This window comes from Phyllostomus hastatus, unplaced genomic scaffold, assembly GCF_019186645.2.
Source record: "Phyllostomus hastatus isolate PE091 unplaced genomic scaffold, TTU_PhHast_1.1 phas_scaffold_12, whole genome shotgun sequence".
NCBI classification, from domain to species: domain Eukaryota; kingdom Metazoa; phylum Chordata; class Mammalia; order Chiroptera; family Phyllostomidae; genus Phyllostomus; species Phyllostomus hastatus.
In genome coordinates this window covers 10,361,091-10,382,426 of record NW_025334007.1, presented here as the reverse complement: position 1 = coordinate 10,382,426, position 21,336 = coordinate 10,361,091, and the positions used below count along the sequence as shown (strand labels likewise).

General features: G+C 35.1%; 1 protein-coding gene across 6 annotated transcripts in view; it reads left to right on the top strand.

Moving 5' to 3' along the window:
* The window catches only part of CNKSR2 (connector enhancer of kinase suppressor of Ras 2), a 289,400-nt gene that overhangs the window by 225,894 nt on the left and 42,170 nt on the right, over positions 1–21,336 (top strand). For all 6 annotated transcript variants that reach the window (XR_006787678.1, XM_045855937.1, XM_045855936.1 and 3 more), the window contains 6 exons: positions 1,050–1,222; positions 4,370–4,443; positions 4,726–4,797; positions 11,144–11,211; positions 17,679–17,779; positions 20,168–20,717. Coding sequence is in view for 5 of the 6 variants with exons in the window: in XM_045855937.1 (XP_045711893.1) it covers positions 1,050–1,222; positions 4,370–4,443; positions 4,726–4,797; positions 11,144–11,211; positions 17,679–17,779; positions 20,168–20,717 (1,038 nt within the window). In the remaining variant the exon portion in view is untranslated. The remainder of the gene's footprint in view (positions 1–1,049; positions 1,223–4,369; positions 4,444–4,725; positions 4,798–11,143; positions 11,212–17,678; positions 17,780–20,167; positions 20,718–21,336) is intronic.

Here is a 21,336-nt window from a genome sequence, read left to right as displayed (position 1 = left end):
GAATCAGGCAGCTGAGCAGAGAAGATGCAGAGCAAGTCGGTGGACTGTGTGGGCAAGGCAGGGCTGGCTGAGTGGGAAACTAAAGATTCAAAGCTAGATGTAAACTACTGTGGGGGTTGCCAAGACAGGAGAAACTCCCAGTCTCACATGAGAGAGTTCATTGAAAAGTGGGGCTAGAGCAGAGCAAGCCAGTGGCATTGTTCTCTCTCTGACCCCTCCCCCACAGACAACACTCCAATGCAGCAAAGAGGGTTGACTCACCTGGATGAATATCAAAGGCTCCACCCCCTTACAACATAACAGGTGCACCGAGATAAAGAAATATGGCCCAAATGAAGGAACAGATCAAAACTCCAGAAAAGAGCTAAGTGACGAGGAGAAAGCCAATCTGTCTGATGCAGAGTTCAAAACACTGGTAATGAGCATGCTCACAGAATTGGTTGACTATGGTCACAAAATAGAGGAAAAATTGAAGGCTATAAAAAGTGAAATAAAGGAAAATATACAGGGAACCAACAGCGAGGGGAAGGAAACCAAGATTCAAAGCAACAATTTGGAACAAAAGGAAAAAATAAACATCCAACTAGAACAGAATGAAGGAACAAAAATTCAAAACAATGAGGAGAGGCTTAGGAAACTCAGGGACAATTTTAAATGCTCTAACATCAGAATCATAGGGGTGCCAGAAGGAGAAGAACAAGAGCAAGAAGTTGAAAACTCATTTGAAAAAATAATGAAGGAAAATTTCCCCAATCTGGGAAAGAAATAGACTTCCAGGAAGTCCAGGAAGCCCAGAGAATCCCAAAGAAATTGGACGCAAGGAGGAACACACCAAGGCACATCAAGTCTGATTACACACTTGTGATTAAATTGTATGTCACTTATGTGGGGAAAGTGATATTAAAGATTTCCATATTTTTCTAAATTGTAAATAGGAATTTTTAAGGTTAAGAACCCAAACTGATTTTTTGTGATCTATAAATCAGTCTTCTACCTCCACACATTTCTAAAATTCAAAGAATATTTTTACCCACTGTTATTATCTTTAGGTCCTATAGCTGGCAAGAGCAAAAGACGAATTTCTTGCAAAGATCTTGGCCGTGGTGACTGTGAAGGCTGGCTTTGGAAAAAGAAAGATGCAAAGAGTTATTTTTCACAGAAATGGAAGAAATATTGGTTTGTCCTTAAGGATGCATCCCTATATTGGTATATTAATGAGGAGGTAAGACAAGCACATTTTGTTTTCCCATCCATTCTCTATCTTTAACCAAAAGAATCATCCTTTTGAGACTTATAAAATCACATAATCATCTAAAGGCTAATTCAGAAGATTTTTGCTAGTTATTTTTCACAAGAAAAATATTTAAGACTTTTAAAATGTTTGTATTTGGGGGTTCTATAAAGATAGTTCTATCATTTATTCTAATATAGCAGCATATCTGAAACAAAGATAAAATAAAATTTTATATATCTAATTAAAAATACCAAGGCAATTAGAGCAATAGCTTAATTTAAAATATTATATATGGATATTTTATACAGGTTTTTAAATGTTTTTGTTTAAAATTTTAAATTTTGTTCTGTTTGGGGGGGAGTCCTTTAGTGCTTTTAAAAAATTACTATCACTAGACTTTATTTTGGTTTTTTAAAAAAATGAACTAAGAGACTAGTTTTGAAAATCTGCAAGTTTCATTTCATTTGGCACAATTCGGGAGTAGGGTGTATATAATACACTTAAGTTGTTCTTATGATTTTATTTCATTTGCAGTTAACATACTTTTTCCAGAGTAATATATCATAATCTATCACATATCACAACAGATACACAAGAGTATATCTTCCTTATTGATATTCCCTTTACACTACATTTCCTTTGATTCCTTTGCCATAGCCATCTATCAGATCATGGTAGGTCTTTTTTAACAATAATTTCTGTTGTCAACTTGTTTTCTCAAAAAATGTACATGGCTTAATGCAGGATACCGGCTAAATAGTCTTATATGAATAATATCAATATTATGTTATAACATTCAATTTGCATTTGAAGATTAATTTTTGAAATATAATTTAACATTGTTACACTTATGATTATAACATCTGTAGAGAATTTTGTGTTCCCTAGACAGGCTGGTATGTTCTTATTTTATTTTATGTTAGGTTATGTTTAAAAAAGTATTCCTAACACTGCCTGAGGTACTGTGCCTCATTTTCCATATCTGCAAAAAAGGGAGTAATAATTGTACCTAGCTCACTGGGCTCTTATATGGATAAAAGGAATCAATGCCTTTAATACCAATGCCTGGTACATACTAAGTACTCAATAAACATATGCTATTAGTAGTATTTTTAAAATTGACATCTTATTTTATTGAGTTACTATTTTACTATTTAATGTAAGTGTCCGTATTACCTCTATAGAAGGATTTGGTTATTTACCGTACTTTTGATATTTTTTCTGGCAATCACATAATTTTATGTGTCTTATTTTTTTAAAGAATTTTTGCCCTGGCTGGCGTAGCGCAGTGGATTGAGCGCAGGCTGTGAACCAAAGTGTCGCAGGTTCGATTCCCAGTCAGGGTACATGCCTGGGTTGCAGGCCGTGACCCCCAGCAACCGCACATTGATGTTTCTCTCTCTCTCTTTCTATCTCCCTCCCTTCCCTCTCTAAAAATAAATAAATAAAATATTTTTTTAAAAAGAATTTTATTTATTTATTTTTAGAGAGAAGGGAAGGGAAGGCAAAAGAGAAGGAGAGAAACATCAATGTGTGGTTGCCTCCCGCATGCCCCTCACTGGGCACCTGGCCTGCAGCCCAGGCATGTGCCCTGACTGGGAATCAAATGTATGACCCTTTAGTTTGCAGACCTGTTCTCAATCCAATGAGCTACAGCAGCCATGGATCATGTGTCTTATTTTAGATGTAGTAAACAGACAATAATTTTACCTATATTTTCATTTAGTGTATATATACACTTAATAAACCAATCAAGCATTATCAAAATATACTGTTCTCTTTGTCTGTTTTTATTTTAAGGTCACTTGTAGATTTGTCTGTTGTACATTAAATTATATTCTATCTTTCACAATTTAAGTGATCAAAAAACTGTGGCCTCTTTTTATTGAATAGTAGCTGTTTCAATCAGAAAGTTATTGTTACTGTGTTAGTCTTATGAGAGGTGAGTGACTAATTCCACAGTATACATTGCAAGAAATACCCTAGTGTGACATTTTTTAGGAGAAATGTGAAAGTCCCTCATTTGATCATTATGGGAAGATAATAACTGCACCACAATGTTTTAATGGTTCAAAATTTAAACATTTTAAATTAAAGGCATCATGGTAACAAGGGTAATCAAAGTTGAGAAAGAGATTTGAGACTATTGTATTTAGCCTAAGATTGGAAGAAAAAAACTCATATATTGGAAAAATTATTATACTGGTTTTTTAATAACACAAACATGTTAGCCACTATCAAGAATATCAAATTTTTGTTAAGTTTTACATATATACATACACGCGGTAAAATAATTGATACTCTCTGTATTTTCTTTGATACAGCAAATGGGGATTCAATCTCACTTGAACTTGAGATGTAAGAAGCGATCAGTACTGCACAGATCAAAGTTTGGGAGAGTAAAAGTCTGAGGAGCTTGGTCATGAGCATGAAAGGGACAATAACAATGAAAGGGTTTAGCTAAAGTCAGTCTTAGCATAGTTTGGATAACATGTATCTAATGTAAGATTTTGGATAATTCTTCTATCTTGTTTTTCATCCCTCATTAGAGATAGGAGGATTTTATCTATTTCATTTAATTTTTCAAGTGAAAAAAACCTTTATATATAGCATATATACCAAATCAGATATCTAAAGATTAAAATAATCTATTTCATTTGTGAAATCTTGACTCCACAAAGTAATTATTTAATTCAGGTTTGATAGATGTTTTGGAGGCAGGAAAGGAATTGAGTTAGTAAACTCCCCTATATATTATATCTGAGCATTAAAAATAACAGAAAATTATGAATTTTAAATGTGGACAAAAATTATTTTACATGTTATAAAAGTGTATAAACATGCATATTAGAAAATTACAAAACATGTTTCACTTTGAGAATTAAAGAATTTTCTATCAACATTTTAATGTAAAAAGGATTTTTCTATACATATTTTAATTTGTGGCACTCTAAATGTTCAAAATATACCTCTAACTTAATTAAATATAGCCAACAAAGTGGAATTTTGATCTCTAAAATGTCATATTTAAGGAATTAATGGACACATTTATTAGTATATTTACATCATTAGTTACATTGTATCAGCTTCAAACCATTCTACATAATATCCTAAACAAGAGTGTTACTTCTTTAGGATGAGAAAGCAGAAGGATTCATCAGCCTGCCTGAATTTAAAATTGATAGAGCCAGTGAATGCCGCAAGAAATAGTAAGTTGATTTTACTTGGGGAGAGGGGAAAAAGGGAATACTTTAAATTTTTTTTCTAGCTTTAAATTGTAGGTTACTTGTCTAATGCTTTCAAATTGAGGTAATAAGAAAGCATTTTGTGGGCAGAAAATTGGATTTTTTTACTGATTTCTGTCATTATGGCAGAAGCATTATGTGTGTGAACTCAGGTTAGATATTCAGGTAGTTTTACCCATAAAAATGATTTCGTTCCAATCTATTTCCCAATTTGAAATAAAATAAATGCATTTTTTTCTTTTGCAGTGCATTCAAAGCCTGTCATCCTAAAATCAAAAGCTTTTATTTTGCTGCTGAGCATCTTGATGATATGAACAGGTAAAGTGTACTTAAATTTCAAAGTACTTAGTTAATACGTTTTTCACATTAATGCCTAGAGAATGTCACTGAAGTTTCTAGATTGATCAGTTTGAAATAAAGTGTAGCCATACCTAATTTTAAAGAACAGCATTTTAAAAACTCAAAGTAAACTCATTCACTGTCAAGTTTACCAAAAATGCACCAGAATCCATAAATAGACCAAAAACCCCACAAACTAAGAGAAAGTTTTTTAAAAAGTCCATTTCAAGAAAATGTCTTCAAATTTATTCTCAGATGGGGAAGAAAAGATACCCACAAAAAAGCTGATTTTTTCCTGCTGAGTGAACACCCATGACAGAACACCCATCTCAATAATTCAGACCTAAGCAAAGTTAGTATTTCTTTCTGTCCCTTTTCTTGTGTCACTGAACACCATTGTACAGCCAAATGATTAGATGGCCACATGGTTATTTGGTGGCTCTGAGAATATCTCTCTTCGTATATTTTCTATCATTTGCAATGTTCTGATTTGTGTTGGTACTTTAGCTTTATGAATTTGATCCTTTCTTACATTCCTTTCCTTCCCCTCTCCCTTTTCTAGATTTCTAAAAGTTAGATTCAATATGCAAAATTTTCCCCTTTTATAGGTCTTCGGCAGACAGAGTATATTACATACATAACCTGCTGACAGTTCAGGAGGTTACATATACTGGTCAAGAGCATGGATTTTGGAACCAGACTGTCCAAATCCCAGCTCTCTTACTTACTAGCTGTGTGACCTAGGACATAGAATTTGGCCTCTCTATGCTGGGTATTAACTGTTTTTAAAAATGGAGATAATAACCATTTTCACCCATAGGACTTTTGTGAGGAGCAGATAAGCACACATAAAGGCCTCCTACATTGTGCTGTAAAGTGTTTGCTAGCATATAGATTCCTTTTATATACTTTGAGCTCTTACCTTATTTACCTTTCTTTGTGTATCTCAAAAAAAATTAGTATCCAAATATTTTAACCATAAAATTGTACATCTTCATAAATGCAGTTTAACACAATAAATGAAACTTAATGTGTTTTCTTTCCCATCTGTCAAGTTTCCTTTATTTTAGGGAGTATAATTTAGAGTCTGATTAATATTGTTCTTTGACACTTGAAAATTCAACATGATTTTTCCAAAGCAAGTCTATGACTACAAGGAAATGGCAAAGAAAGGTGTTAAGGATAGTCAATAAAAATCTTTCATTATTGATAAGAGAACTGAGCCTTCCATGTGGTTTCCACAATATTTATTTATTTACTTACTTACTTATTTATTTATCTATTTATTTTAATTGTTGTTGCAGTACAATTTTCTTTTACTCCCATCCCAGCCCACCCACCCAGCCCTCCCATCCTCCCTCCCATTTCCACCCACCCCTAGTTTTTTATCCATGTGTCCTTTACACTTGTTCCTGTAAACCCTTCCCCTTTTCCCCTGAAATTCCCCAGAAATTCCCTCTCCTCTCCCCTCTGAACACTGTCAGCCATTTCATAATATTGTCTTGATTAATATGCTACCATTCTTTCTCCTTGTTCACATGACATGGGGACGGGGCTGTGTTAATTGATTTTTTGCTTTTATAGTTCTGTCTTCTACTTTTCTAGTTACTCACTATCCATTTTACCATTTGTTGAGCTCAATGCCCTTGGAATAAATATGAAGGGTTACATTATGACCAAACTGAAAACAGGTAGTGTATAAGAATATATCCTATGTTACAAGATGGATACACTTGAACAGTCACCTACGTCTAAGATTTAGTGCAATTTAATCATTCATAATACATGCTAATCAGGGTATTCTTAGACTTCGAAATTGGCCTGCTCAAAAACGCATTTTTATGACCTAAAGAGTCATTCTTGGTCTACATTCCATACCCTGTTTTAGCAATAACTGCAGAAGTACGTGATGTCACTACTCTTCCCCAATGCTTCTATGCATGTATCTGCTTCAGGATACCACAGAAGCTAAACCAAACCCATGTGTTGCATTTTTTTACTTTCTCTAAGCAATGGGTCAAAGGAAAAATGAATCTGATCAAATATATTATCTCCACATCACACATTTCAGGCAGAATTAAATTGTTCTGAAATACTGAATCTTTTTTAAAAATGTAAGTATAATGAACTTTTTTGCTTTGCTTTTTTATAAGCATATTCCTGATGTTTACTTTCATTAGGCAAATTTTTTAAAATTACTTATTGAATAAATGGGAGAGTCAATACTAGAAACACTCACAAAAAATTACTGATGGGGAAAGACACCCTCCAACAACTTTGTTCAATAAAGTAATTGTTATGTAACAGCAAGATGACTTGGGTGTTGCTTCATTTGTTCATTCTATATGTACTCTTTTAAAGGCACGTACCTAAGTCTTCAAGAGATGATATATGTATAATAATTATTAATTACATAATTATAGTAATTATTATAATAAATATATGCTTTATCTTGTTATTTAATAATTTCTAAAGCATTATCATATGTATTTAAAATATATACAATTATTTATGTATTTAATACAATTATGTATTATGTATGTATTATGTTATACAATTACATATGTATTTAAAATATATAGTGCTATTTGTGATAGAATCTAGTAGTTAGAATGAAAAATTATCCTTAATTTTCTTCCATAAAATCTCTGTGTATATCTATACACATATATACACACACACACACACATACATATAGTCATATCTACTTATGTACACATATACCCAAATGTATGTATACATATACCCAAATGTATGTATGTATATACACACAAAGGTCTGTCCAGAAAGTATCCGGCCAAGTACTATGAAAAATAGAGACATTTATTGAAGAAGATAGAAAATACAAGAAGCATTGTATTAGGACAATGATGCCTCAGTCCACTTCAAAGAAGGCACCTTGGGACCTCACGCAGTTCTCCCATTGCCATCAGCAGCCTCGTCATATTTTCCTTAATCTCATCGATGATCTGAAATCTCTTCCCTTTTGAAGGTGATTTTAGTTTTGGGAAAAGCCAGAAGTCACAGGGTGCCAAATCTGGGCTGGAGGGATCCTGAGTCACCTGGGCGATTTGATGTTTTTCAAAAAAATTCTGCATGAGGCATGATACATGAGTGGGCACATTATCATGATGAAGCTGCCAATCACCAGTTGCCCATAGATACAGCCTTCTGAATCATCAGAATAGTTTCCGTGGAGGAATGTTCAAGCTTAACACAAAATATGAGGCAGATTCATTGCTCTGCTTGCTCAGTCATTCTGAATACCATACAGTACATATGCTCACTCAACAGTGTCTACCACCCCCACTGACTAGTACGGTAAAGTCATCATTGTACATTACACACGTGCATTCCAGTCCACTCACCTTGTCTGCCAGGTTACATCAATTTCACACAAACCATTCTTGGTATATTAACAATGGCTGGACTTTTTCTGGACAGACCTCATATATATGCTCATTGAATATTAAAATCTCACCTTCTATTTTTTGGTCAGCATACATTTGATTGTGAGATAATTTGCAAAAACACTTTTAAGCACCCCACCACTATCCATCTCTTCCCTCCTCAGAAATGAGTATTGAAACATTTTTTTTAAATGTCCACTTTGTGTGAAATCTGTGGAAATAAAACAAATCATCATGTTTCTCAATTCTGAGACTTATTTACTGAATTCATTTGGCCTATATATTTCTCATCATGTCAGCACATATGTCCTTGTACTTGAGAGGGCTCATTAACTTCTATTTGGTGATTATTATTTCTACATTTTTCCCATAGTTCATATTCTTTTTTCTTTCTCAATACATTATCTCTGTCAGTTATTGACAACCTCATTGGATTGCTCAGTGGGGGTCTAATATCCCCTTACCTGTATCTTCTTGTTTTAATGAATTGGTAATATGGTAAGTTACTGACTGAATTTAGACCTCCCCATCAATGTCTGAAAATATTCTATATTCAGCACTGTACCCCTGACCACCTTATTTTAAAACAGCCTCTCCCAATCCCTGGCACCTTTACCATTCTATTTTTTTACCTTGTTTTTTAATACATTTGCTACTACTTAACATAGGTTTATGTGTATCCCTGCTTATTGTTTATCTCCCTCTTAAGATATAAGCATCATGAAAGCAAATGCTTTATTTTGCTACCTGTTTCCCCAGTACCTAGAGCAGTACCTGGCACACATAGGCTCTGAATAAACATTTCTTGACTTATTTAATATGTGTGTGTGTGTGTGTGTGCGCGCTGTTGATAAGAGCCTGTAAGTGCCAAATCATAACTGCAGCAAGTGTATAGGTTAGCATCTCCTAGATGAGGTCTTAAGGACAAGTTTAATATTGCACCAACATTTGTGTATTGTTCAGTTTATCATGTCTATGTGCAGTGCCATGAGTTTATCTACACACTTGACTAAAGAGTGTTTAGTATGAACAGAATTTTTCTTCATAAAAGTAGTTTAATTTTCCAATTGGCTTATGAAATTTAGCAATTCTGTAGCTCACTGAAGGCTCAAATTATGTCTTACTCATTTTGTACCCCCAAAACATGACTAATTATTCAAGAGATAGCAGATACTTAATAAATGTTGAATTGAAAACTAAGGAAGCCACTTCTTTCATTTCCTGATTCATTTCATAAAGACCTCATTGTACTTTAGATGTCTGATAAAATGAAATTTCAGTGATATTTTAAAAATTAGTGAATATGATATACTGAATTAAAATTAAATAATAAATAGTCCTGTAGTACTGTTATCATCATTTTCACCCAAAAGGAACCATAGCAATCTTTCTCTAGAGTGCTAAGATTTGCCTTGTAGTACAAACTCAAGCCCTTTGTTACTACAAATGACATATTGACTAGATTTTAATTTTGACGTTTTACTAACAATTAAGTCATTTTAAAAAGGTTATTTGTCATGATGTCCACATTTTGACTTATAGTTTATAATTTTCTGAACTGTGTGTGTATATACCATGGTACTGAATTCATTTTATCAATCTTTACTTTATTCCATTTGCTCCAGTCCCTTCTTCACCTCCCAAACATACTTAAGGCAATAATAACATCATAAATTTTGTCAAAATAAAGTTGAGCTTTAAGTGACTTAGTCTTAAAATTAAAGCTTAAATTTCCATGGATGTGATTTTTGCCCATCAGAGACACAACTCTCCTCCCTTTTCAAGATATTCTAAGTATTGATGCACAGTTAACACCAGCTGGCATAAATGATGAAACATATGAGTCATTTCAAAGAATGTCATCTTCCATTTAACAGAGGAGCTAAGCTCTAGGAGAAAAAGTTCTCAAACACAACCTTTTCTTTAAAAAATGCATCTCAATCACATTATTACACACTTAAATGATGTTAACTATACCAGTGGTTCCAAACTTACTCAAGCTAGTTTGGAAAGTGGGTTATTCCTTAATTTCTGATTTTAAAAAGTATATGGGTCATAGGTCATACTGAGCAATGGGAAATTGTCAGATCAGTTTAAAGATTTTGTGATTTGTCAATGTCATGTAGTATAAACAGTTGGAATAATGAGCACAGGGAAATACCTGGTGGTACAAAAGATGGAGATTGAAACAGGAGTTTACTTCAGGCAGTCCCCAATATTGATGAAAGCAGCACTTTTCAAAGAGGGAAGAACTAAGATTTATTTTTAAGTTACTATTGTTCATGGAGATAAATTTTTGGGATCTCAACAGAGGTTAAATTTGTATATGCTCATTTTATCTTTGGAAAGCCTAATACCCTTGTATTTACAGACAAATTTCCTAAGTACTCTCAAGATGTGTTTCTAAGTGGATCATTAAACTTAAAAGAATTTCATCAACACTAGTATTTCATAATAAAACTTATTTTGACAGGCAGGGTCCACAACCTTTTCCCTTATCAGGACAAATTGTATCTGATATTATTTAAATATTTCTAAAGGAGCATTTGTTCTGAAGAAACAAAACAACAGAACTAGTTGGAATGCTTCTACATTGGAATAACAGACTTAATAGGGTTTTGGTCATCTCAAAACCCTTTATGTTACAGGTGTTAACAGGTTTGCCCAAGACTTTTCTATTAAAATAGATACTCTTTGGTGTGGGAGCAATTTGTACTACAGCAAATTTTAGCTCATTGGAGTCTCCATGTGCCAAAAATAGCAAAGAACACATATTTTATGTAGGATTATTCCATATATTTTAGGCATATTAAAATAAATATTTCTAAGAAGTATAAGAAAGTAAGTTGCAATGTTTCTGATTTTAATATTTGGTCTTTAATATTTGGCCTGATTTTAATATTTAATTTTTTTAGATGGCTTAACAGAATTAATATGCTGACTGCAGGTTACGCAGAAAGAGAGAGGATTAAGCAAGAACAAGGTAAAAGAATACTTTTTTAAAGATTTTATTTATTTATTTTTAGAGAGGGGAAGGGAGGGAGAAAGGGAGAAAAACATCAATGTGTGGTTGCCTATTGAACTCCCCCTACTGGATACCTGGCCTGCAACCCAGGCATGTGCTCTGAGTGGGAATTGAACTGGAGACCCTTTCGTTCACAGGCCAGTGCTCAATCCACTGAGCTACACCAGCCAGGGAAGAATACTTCTTTTTTAAATAATTGTGTTATACTTCTTTTTTTCTTGTTGTTATTCTACACAGTGATTTACTGTTATCACTTGAGAGAAAATTCATGTGTTAGTTTATGCTTATTTGTCTTCTGGGTACTCTGGATACAAACCATAGTATTTTATAGGTAAAGTTTAATAAATTAAACAGATAAGGAATAAACTCTCAAATTTTTGGAACAGCTAATGTGAAGTTTTCTTCTGTTTGTTGCCAACTCCCTCAGTCTTTTTCCTATGGGAGTAAAAAAATCTCAAAAATTTGAAAGTCTTTAATTAGTTCTATATATTGACCAAATTCTAGGTCCTTGGTGGTGAGTTTTTTTTTTCTGTTTAGTAGTCTTACAGACATTTAAGTGGCTTTTTATGCTAAGAGCTCAAATGAATGATCCCTTCTTCGATAAATTATCTTATTTAGTTTTGTTCTTCAATTCTATTACTGTGTAATTGTTTATGGAACTTGCCTTGGTATTGACCTCAGATTTATGAAAAACAATATCATGATGCAGAATTGAAATCTGAACAAAAGCTGTGGTCACCATTCTGAAGTGGCATCACATTTCCCAAAGAGTATTTGCTGTACATCACTTGGAAGCATGAATAGATTTTTGAAAAATTTTGAGACCCTGAAGTTGAAAGAATTTCACAAATTGATGCACATACAAACATAGCTCTAGTTGTGTATCCAGTGGGCATAGCGTGTCTGTTAATATGGAGATCCTAAAATCCTTCTGTTTCCTCTCAGAGTATAAACCCGAGCCAAAACTTTTTAAGACATCTAAAAACTAAAGGTTAGAGAGATCTAAAGGAGATAACCAGATCCTAAAAGTAATTTGTCAGCAAATTTTTAGGGCCAGGGTCAGCAAACTTTCTGTAAAGAGCCAAATAGTAAATATTTTAGGCTTTGCAGGCCATAAGGGTTCTGTCGCAACTACTTCACTCTGTTGTTGCAGCAGGAAAACAACTCTAAACACGTAAAGGGGCATGGCTAAGCTCCAATCAAGCTTTATTTATGGATGCCAGGATTGGATTTCATATCGTTTTTAAAAAATATATTCTTCTTTTCCTTTTTTAACCATTTAAAAATGTAATAACCATTCTTGATTCACAGGCCCTATAAAAACATGCAGAGTGCCTCATTGGCCTGCAGGCCATAATTTACCAAGCCCTGGCCACAGGGTGAGGCAATGGAGGTGGGTAGAGAGGTGCAGGGTGAGGAGATAGAGCAGGAAATTTCAAAGAAATAGGAAAACATGTTTCCTGCCAGTGGGAATTCATCATCTTGTTGAGGATCTCAAAAATACACACTTGAAATTGCTTAAGAAAAATTAAAGAGCAACATAAAGTACATCAGTAGTAATTTTTGTATAATGTGAAACTGATTTTAAAAATTTGCTAAGTAGGTACAAATTTTTTTTAAAGCTTGATTATTTTTTTAAAGCTTGAGAGATGGTATTAATGAAGAAACACTTGCTGGAAAAAGTGATCAGTGAGCCTCACATAAAGTCAGCAATGGAGAGGGAGAGAAGATATTTGATCCAATAATAAGTATTTCTGTGTAAGGCCTTCAGCTAGCACTCTAATTATATCAAGGTAAAATAAGCACCTGTCCTACCTGAAATTACATTCCTAAATTTTAGTGGAAAATATACTCTTAGTAAAATATGGAAAGTGAAATGTAAGGAGGTACAAATCAACATTCATGGGTATGAGAATGGAGAGATTCCTTCCAGATGTAGAGTGGGGAAAGGCTTTATGTTTGCTCAATTATCTGAGGTTCTCACAGGATGAGAAAAATGTGGAGTCAAGGAAGTAACAAAATTCCTGTGGTGGAACCAGCATGGATACTTCCACAAATAAGTGGAAGCCATCTTAATTAAATCAGTGTGCACAGGCAAACCCCAGCCAGACAATGAATGTCAGGCCACTTAATAAGCCACTTACTTCATTGTTAAAAGTATATTCCACACAGAGAACAGTGTGGTGATTACCCGAGGGAAAGGCAAGTGGGAGAAGTAGAAGAGGGTAAAGAGGGGATAAATGGTGATGGAAGGACACTTCACTTGGGGGTGGTGAATACACAAAACAGCTTACAGAGGATGTATTGTAGAACTGTACACCTGAAACCTATGCAATGTCATCCCAATAAATTCAATAAAAATACAAATCCAAGCAAATTTTTAAAACTGTTTATTTCCCACCTTCATGCTTCAACTTAATTTATAGGCCTATAATTGTGGTGAGAGTGCTAAAAAAATGCAAGCCTTTCTTTTCAAATGTCTTTAAAAGGCAAAAAACTGTCTTTGAAGGTACATACAGATTCATTTCTGATCTTTTTAAGATGTAATAATTAGAAGTATGGTCAATGTACTGATGGGAAAATAAATCTTTTAAAAAAGTCAATTTGTGTGAATATGGAAGGCTGGAGTTCCAGGCTTAACTTCTATATTTTATCACTAGGCATTACTTTGAAGCTGAGCATGTTCTTGATTTAGTGATTTTCCTTTGTATTTGGTATATATGACCAAATTTCATTATGGATGAAAGAACTGGTAAGTTGTATTATACATGCAGGCTCTAAAAAGTATTCATTCCATGGATTCCTGCTGCTCTGGTCTCTTGTGTGAGTAAATATTTTAGTGCCTACTGGAGTATGGTAGACAATCATAGCCAGAAAGTAATAGTTACAACTCAAATATCTCTTGGTAATACAGTACAACTGGAATCTGAAATAATTAGGATTTCTACCTAGAGTGTGCATTCCTCAGGTACTCTAACATAGATCAGAAGCATAGACCTCCTACCTTTGCATGAGTAGGTCTCATAGTATTCTATACAGAAAACTACTGAATGTGTGTGTCTAATCCATACTTCTTTAAAGTTATTTGACACTTTTGAGTACCATAGTTGAAGTTCATTCAAAATATACCTGTTTGAGGATTGGGAATATTTCATAATGATGCAAAGGAATAATTGCCAAACACTGTATCTATTTAAATGCTCAATGCAACTTAGAAATGACTCTTCCATTGACTTAAGTAAAAGTTTAATGAATTACTGTCATTAACTACAGAAATATAAAGAATGTGGGGTTCTCTTTCATTTTTCATCATTGTACTTAAAGAAAACAGGGTTATATTAAATTATGCCAAGATAACAATTTGGCTAATTATCTGCTAGTCATTTTCCTATATTTTTCCAGCTTCAAGTCAGACGTTCATTACATTATTTTCAATCACATATTAGGTCTTCTTAGAGCTTTAATTACATAAAAATGAATGAAGTATATTGTGTTCATTTGATAGTTCTAGATGAAAAAGTCAATTCTTCTCAAATTATCTTTTTGTATCAAAATGAGAAGTGGAAATTTTCCTGTTTCATTGATGGCACTGTTTATTCATGATTAGTTACTTATAAAATTGAATTCACTGCAAGAGACATTCAAAGTATCCATTTATTTTTCTCTAAATAGAGAGCTAAAAAAATTAATTTGCTCTTAGAATGAAAAACAGACTGGTTTCAGCTTCTGAGCGACAATATGCTTGTAATTTTCCACATGAGCCAAAAAAAAGCCTGACTAAATTTTCTGTGGAGCCTGTTCTCTAGCATTGCTCTCTCAAAGACACACAGCTTAGTATGAGCAATGAAATTATTCTGCAAAGTGAAGTGATATTTCAGTCTTTTCTTAGGCAACCCAAGAAAACTTTAGATTGGTGGTTCTTTTTAATAGATCAGGAATTGCATCAGATAGTGAGCTAAAATTGTTTCTAATTTAGCTTAGGGGAAAAAGTAGAAAAAGACTCTCCCAAATATGTTGCTTGTAGTGATAGCTATAGAGACCTTGATACAACGATGATCATTTCCTTCTCCATGTGCCAATAAGGACCACTAGAGGTGCTGACTCCTTGAGACCACAAGGTATTAATGCAAAGGTCAAAGAGAAGCTCAACAGAGGTACCAGTTTCTGGGAATAGTAGGAAGGGTAAAAGCAGAGTGATCTTGGCAAGCTCAATCCCTTCACCTCCAGCAGTGACTTCCCAATAGTATTTCAAATTCCCACAAAAGTACCGAATGCAGGCCCCAGGGCTCAAGAATTCACTTTTCATGGCTAGAAATTGCTATAAGAAAAAACTAATGTCTAAGTTTGAACACCAGGCATTTATATCCTATGTGAGCTGGGTCAGACTGTCTTGGCATGCTACCTACAAAGAGGACTGGGGCTCCTAACTAGTATTTATTGACTGATTTCAAGGTGCAAAGTCTCTTTTTTAATTTATTTTTTTAACCTTCACCTGAGGACATACTTATTGATTTTAGAGAGAGGGGAAGGGAGAGAGAGAAACATCAATGTGAGTGAGGAACATCGATTGGTTGCCATTTGTACACGTCCTGACCAAGCACCGAAGCCCAACCTAAGCATGTTCCCTGACTGGGAATTAAACCAGCAACCTTTCTGTTTATGGGACAATGCTCCAACCCACTGAGCCACACAGACCAGGGCAAAGTCCCTTGGTATATGTTACCTTATTTAGTATCTCCACATATACAAACTCTGAAAGGCAGTTATTGTTACCCCCTTTTACAGATGACAAAACAGACTTAGAGAGGTTAAGTAACCATCACAAGCATATAGATGGTTAAGTGTCACAGCCAAGAATTGAACCTACATCTGTTTGAGTATATCGCTCATGCCTTCCTCACCAGTGTTTGCTGGGTCCATCTCTGGGCAACTATGTCAGTTTACATTTGCAGAAGGCTTAATATACTGGCCATCACTGGCTTGATCCAATGTAAAAACCAGACATCAAATTTATACTAACTAGTCTTTGCTTATCTTTTACTCAAAGGGAACAATTACAGTAGAAATAGAATTTCCAGAGTCCTTGTATTTTTAGGCCTAAATATAATAGCCTCCATTGCTAAGCAATTTCTATTCACAATAGCCAGAGTTACAGAGCAGCAGAAAGAGGGAGCTTAAAGGATTGTGGATATATGTGGCATTAAACATTCCCCCTGTGTCATACAAAAGAGTCCCAGTGACATAGCCCTCTGAGATTTAGAGCAACACAAGTTCTTAGTTCAAATCCTACTTCTGCTAATTTCTAATCAGCATATAATTAAAAATCCAATATATTTTAGCAGTACTTATTAATATTGTTTAGCAGCACAAAGGAAATACATAAAAATACTACAATATAGGAATTCCTGTGTGGAGGGGGGGGGGTCCTGAAAAAAATATGTGCCATGGTTTTTCACCAAAATCTGAATATTAGTCAAGCTTTCTGATGGTTCTTTTCTGATTTAGATTTTCATAATAATAAGGAAACTTTTGTTTTAATACCTTTTCTCTTCTTTTATAATCTGAAATTCATATGGATAATACTTCTGGGTTTTTCCATGTAAATGACATAAAGAATTAACCCAGCAGTACCAGGGTAGTTGAAGTATTATTAGTGGAACAGATTCTGAGTATTGGCCTTTTTACTGTCTTTTATTTACTCATCTTATGTATCTCTCAGAGTTTTTCTTCTTCCTTCTTGCCTGATCAGCCAAGTCAGTTTGTCTAGCAGCTTACATTTTCTACCCTTTTAGGTAGTTTTAGAAGTTTGTATCTTGCAGCCCACATCAGCAGACTTGCCCTTTTGCAGTTGGCAAAATTCAGATTTGCCGTGTGTTTCAAAGTAGAGGTGGGAGTATGGTGTTACAGAGATTTATGCCAGCATGACTCTGGAAACAGTGATTGTTAGATAACTAGAGAATTGAAGCCAAAAAAGAGAATTGAGGACATTATTTTTGGAAGTGTTTATATCTGTAGGCATCTACAGCAATATATTCATTATTTTTCTTTAGGATAAAATGATACACCTTGAAGCGGCATCATGTGACATTATTCATTAATTGAAGCTGCAGAATAATTTGGTCTGGAACCTTAAACACCCTAAACTTTCTTTGGCTTATGCAGTGACTTTTTCATAACTCTTTAAAATTGTGGTCATATATAATTTCTTGCTTTAAAAAGAGGTTGGAATTGGATATTTGTACACTTCCATCATCCTCAAGACCTAGCTGAAAATAAAGTTGGTGGGCCTGGGATAGTGGGTACTGGGAAGCAGGGTGTAGGAGTGGAATGTAAATCTCCTTTTGTTAGCTGATATTGTATGTTCTTGAAAATATGTCTAGAAACATTAACAGAATGTTGATGTGTGCATGTGTGTGAATTTTCAGATTACTGGAGTGAGAGTGACAAGGAAGAAGCAGATACTCCATCTACACCCAAACAGGACAGCCCTCCACCACCCTATGATACATACCCACGGCCTCCCTCTGTAAGTTGTGAGCAGGACTGTACTTAACACAGCATCAGATTCCTTGACCTACAACCTCACTTTGCTTGTTAAAAAAAGATATGTGCTGAATTGCATGTCAGCCCTCAGTTTCTTGGAGAGAAAGAAAATAGGGAGACTAAAAGCCATAAGCAGAAAATATGAAGTATGCAAACAATATTTAATCAAGGGAAATAGTAACCACAGATTCCATGCATAATAAATATCTGATGGGGTTTATTAAGCAAACATACAAAACATACTGTTTGTATCACAGTAGCTTTTGTGAAAAGAACAACAAAAAATGTTTTCATAGAAAAAGCTATATAAATTGACCTTATCTATTTCACACTAATAAAGTTCATTCCTATATCCTTTAGAATCAACTCATAAAAAATGAAGATTATATCTGTATTGCCCATGTTTTGTCATGTAGCTTTTTGAGACAGTTAAGGATCTGGTTTAATGTACATGTTTATATGGTACTCCAGACCTCTTAAACTTAGGTAAATTACTCTTTATATAAACTATACTTTGATCTTTTAATAGGGTAAACAACTCTTCTGATTTGCTTGAGACTATCTCACTTTATGCCCATTTCCCAACGAAATTAGTGAGAGTGTCTGAGTAGTGTTCCACTTTAGACAATACATTGCATGGTCATGGTGCCATGAAAGACAACTCTGCCTGTCTTGGGACTGAGTCTTTCACATAGAGAATGAAAGCTGGATTTAGGTGACAACAGCAAACCTAATTCCACCTCCATATTATTTCAGGGGATTTTTAATAAGAAAGGTGCTATGCAAGATGTTGATAATTCTAGGCCTTGGCTTTCTCAGGCTTGGCTGTGGATAAGAATCACCTCTGGAACGTTTTAAAAATGTTGATGTTCAGGCCCAATGCAAACAAATTAAATCAGATTACTTGAGCCTGCACACAACTTGCTGGTCTGGATTGTGAACTTTTTCAGAACAGTCTATTCATCTACACATTTCTTGGCCTAGCTCAGCAGTGGCATTTACTTATTAAGTGTTTAATAAATATGTCTGAAATAAATGAGTGGGTACTTTGGGCTAATAACTAAAAGGAAAGTCACATTTTTAATAAAATGTTTCAAGACACTGTCTGTTACCTAAGGAGGACGAGAGAAAAATGGAAAAATTGCAGAACTGTCCCTATCTATATGCACATTTCTTTTATAAATGCTGAAGTTCATCGAGTGCAACAGAATGCAAGGACAAGCTGTAGAAATGAAATAATGAAGTCAGTGACAAGATACAGTTTATATCATATCTTCCCTAAAACATCAGGTTCTGAATAATTCCTTTAAAATATTTATAAAAGAGGAAGAAAGGAAAAGTATACCTTCACCAAACAGCCATTTATTCATAACAACACTTGAATTTTAAGAAGGAAACTAGTCATGTTGTTATTAACATGTGAGAAGATAAACCACCCACAGAAAATGCCACATAATTTCTCCTTTACCCTGAGGGGCAGCATGCACTTTCCCTTCAGCCAGGCTTGTCCTCAGCCCCATTTCCAATTATCACATTTAACAAATCTGGCTTCTGCCCATAGAGAGGCTGAGCTGGCTCTCTAGTCTGGGCTTGCTCTGGTCTGTTAGCCCCCAGTGCAAGAGTAAGGCTGACCCAGTAGCAATGCCTGCAAGTGTTCTACAGCATTCACTTCATGCCAGTAGTCCCTTTGCTTGGTTGTGCTTTTCACTGTAACATATATTTCCAAGATTTAAAATTCAGGGATAAATATATTCCATATTTCTTTTGTGTTTATAAACTCTGAAGTGCCTGTACTTAAAGCAAATGCTAATCCCCATGAGGGTATCATCGTTTTTAAGTCTCTAAAAATGCCACAGAATTCACAAGGCCATGAAGCTTTTCCTTGGCACCCATAGGAGCAGACATTTGCCTGTGAAGAACAGGGAGGGTTCTGTCTGATCACAGACATTTTGTTTTCACATCCCAAAGCCTCTTTCTCTCCTTACTATCATCCTCAAGCTCCATAAACTCTGGAAACAAAAATTTGGCAACTTCAGGATTTCAAATAAGTACAGATTTAAACACCTACAATTATTTGTTTAGTTCCTGGATAGTTCTTACATAAGTGCTCACATTTTCTTGTGTTTCGTTGTTGTAAACATCTGTATTAATATGTGAGATTTTCCAAGAGAACCTGGTATAACTGCATTTCAATACATCTACATCTCAGTCTCATAAAATGTCAGCTGGGGCCTAACTTTAAGATATTTTAAAACTTGACTAGTCTTTAACTCTCAACTAGCAAATGTTACCTGGTGGAAATTAAAAGTTTCTTGGTGATAGAAGTGGCCCTTTATTTCTGTAGAGACTCATCAGAGGCTCCTTTCCACAGATGAGTTGTGCCAGTCCTTACGTGGAAGCAAAACACAGCCGGCTGTCCTCCACAGAGACCTCTCAGTCTCAGTCTTCTCATGAGGAGTTTCGTCAGGAAGTGACTGGGAGCAGTGCGGTGTCCCCCATTCGCAAGACAGCCAGCCAGCGCCGCTCCTGGCAGGATTTAATTGAGACGCCCCTGACAAGCTCAGGATTACACTATCTTCAGACTCTGCCCCTGGAGGATTCTGTCTTCTCTGACCCCGCGGCCATATCCCCAGAGCACAGGCGGCAGTCCACCCTTCCGACTCAGAAATGCCACCTACAGGATCACTATGGGCCTTATCCATTAGCCGAGAGCGACAGGATGCAAGTGTTAAATGGAAATGGGGGCAAGCCTCGAAGTTTTACTCTGCCTCGAGATAGCGGGTTCAACCACTGCTGTCTGAATGCGCCGGTTAGTGCCTGTGACCCGCAGGATGACGTACAGCCCACAGAGGTGGAGGAAGAGGAGGAGGAGGAGGAGGAGGAGGAAGGGGAGGCAGCAGGGGAAAACATAGGAGACAAAAGTAAGTATATCGATGGAGATTCTTAGCCTGTATACACAGAGTCCTAACCTTTCCAAACTTATTTTAAAAATGTAGAATTTTGTTTCCCTTTTTTTCCCTTAAAATAATGGTCTTGCTGCATAGGAAGTTAGCTGTCCCTTGGCATCCTACTTTCAGAACTTAAGTAACTTGGGGAAAAAGATGAGTAATGAAACCTCTATCCCAGGATACCCATAGCTAGAGCAAATAACTTTTTTCTCCAATTACCCATTAGCCTTTTGAGGTTAATGCTATTTATTTCTTTTTCTCCCTCCTCTTAGCCACTTTCTTCTCACTTGCATACATCATCCCTTTGGTCAACAATTATTGCCTCCCGGGTTTGGGTTAAGAAACTATATATGCTTTCAAGGAGGGTGTTAGCAGAACCTTGGTTGAAAAGTAAGTGAATACACACACACGGACACATACACAACTTAAAATTCCCAGAGTTTTTCCAAGAAGAAAATTCACATAATATTTCTACCAACTTCAAATACCCAAATTTATGTCTAGAAACCATCCATTTACTTTTCTAGTATGTGTATGGATTACAAAATTTAATTTATGGGAATCAAATCTTAAGAAAGACAAGTCAATTAAG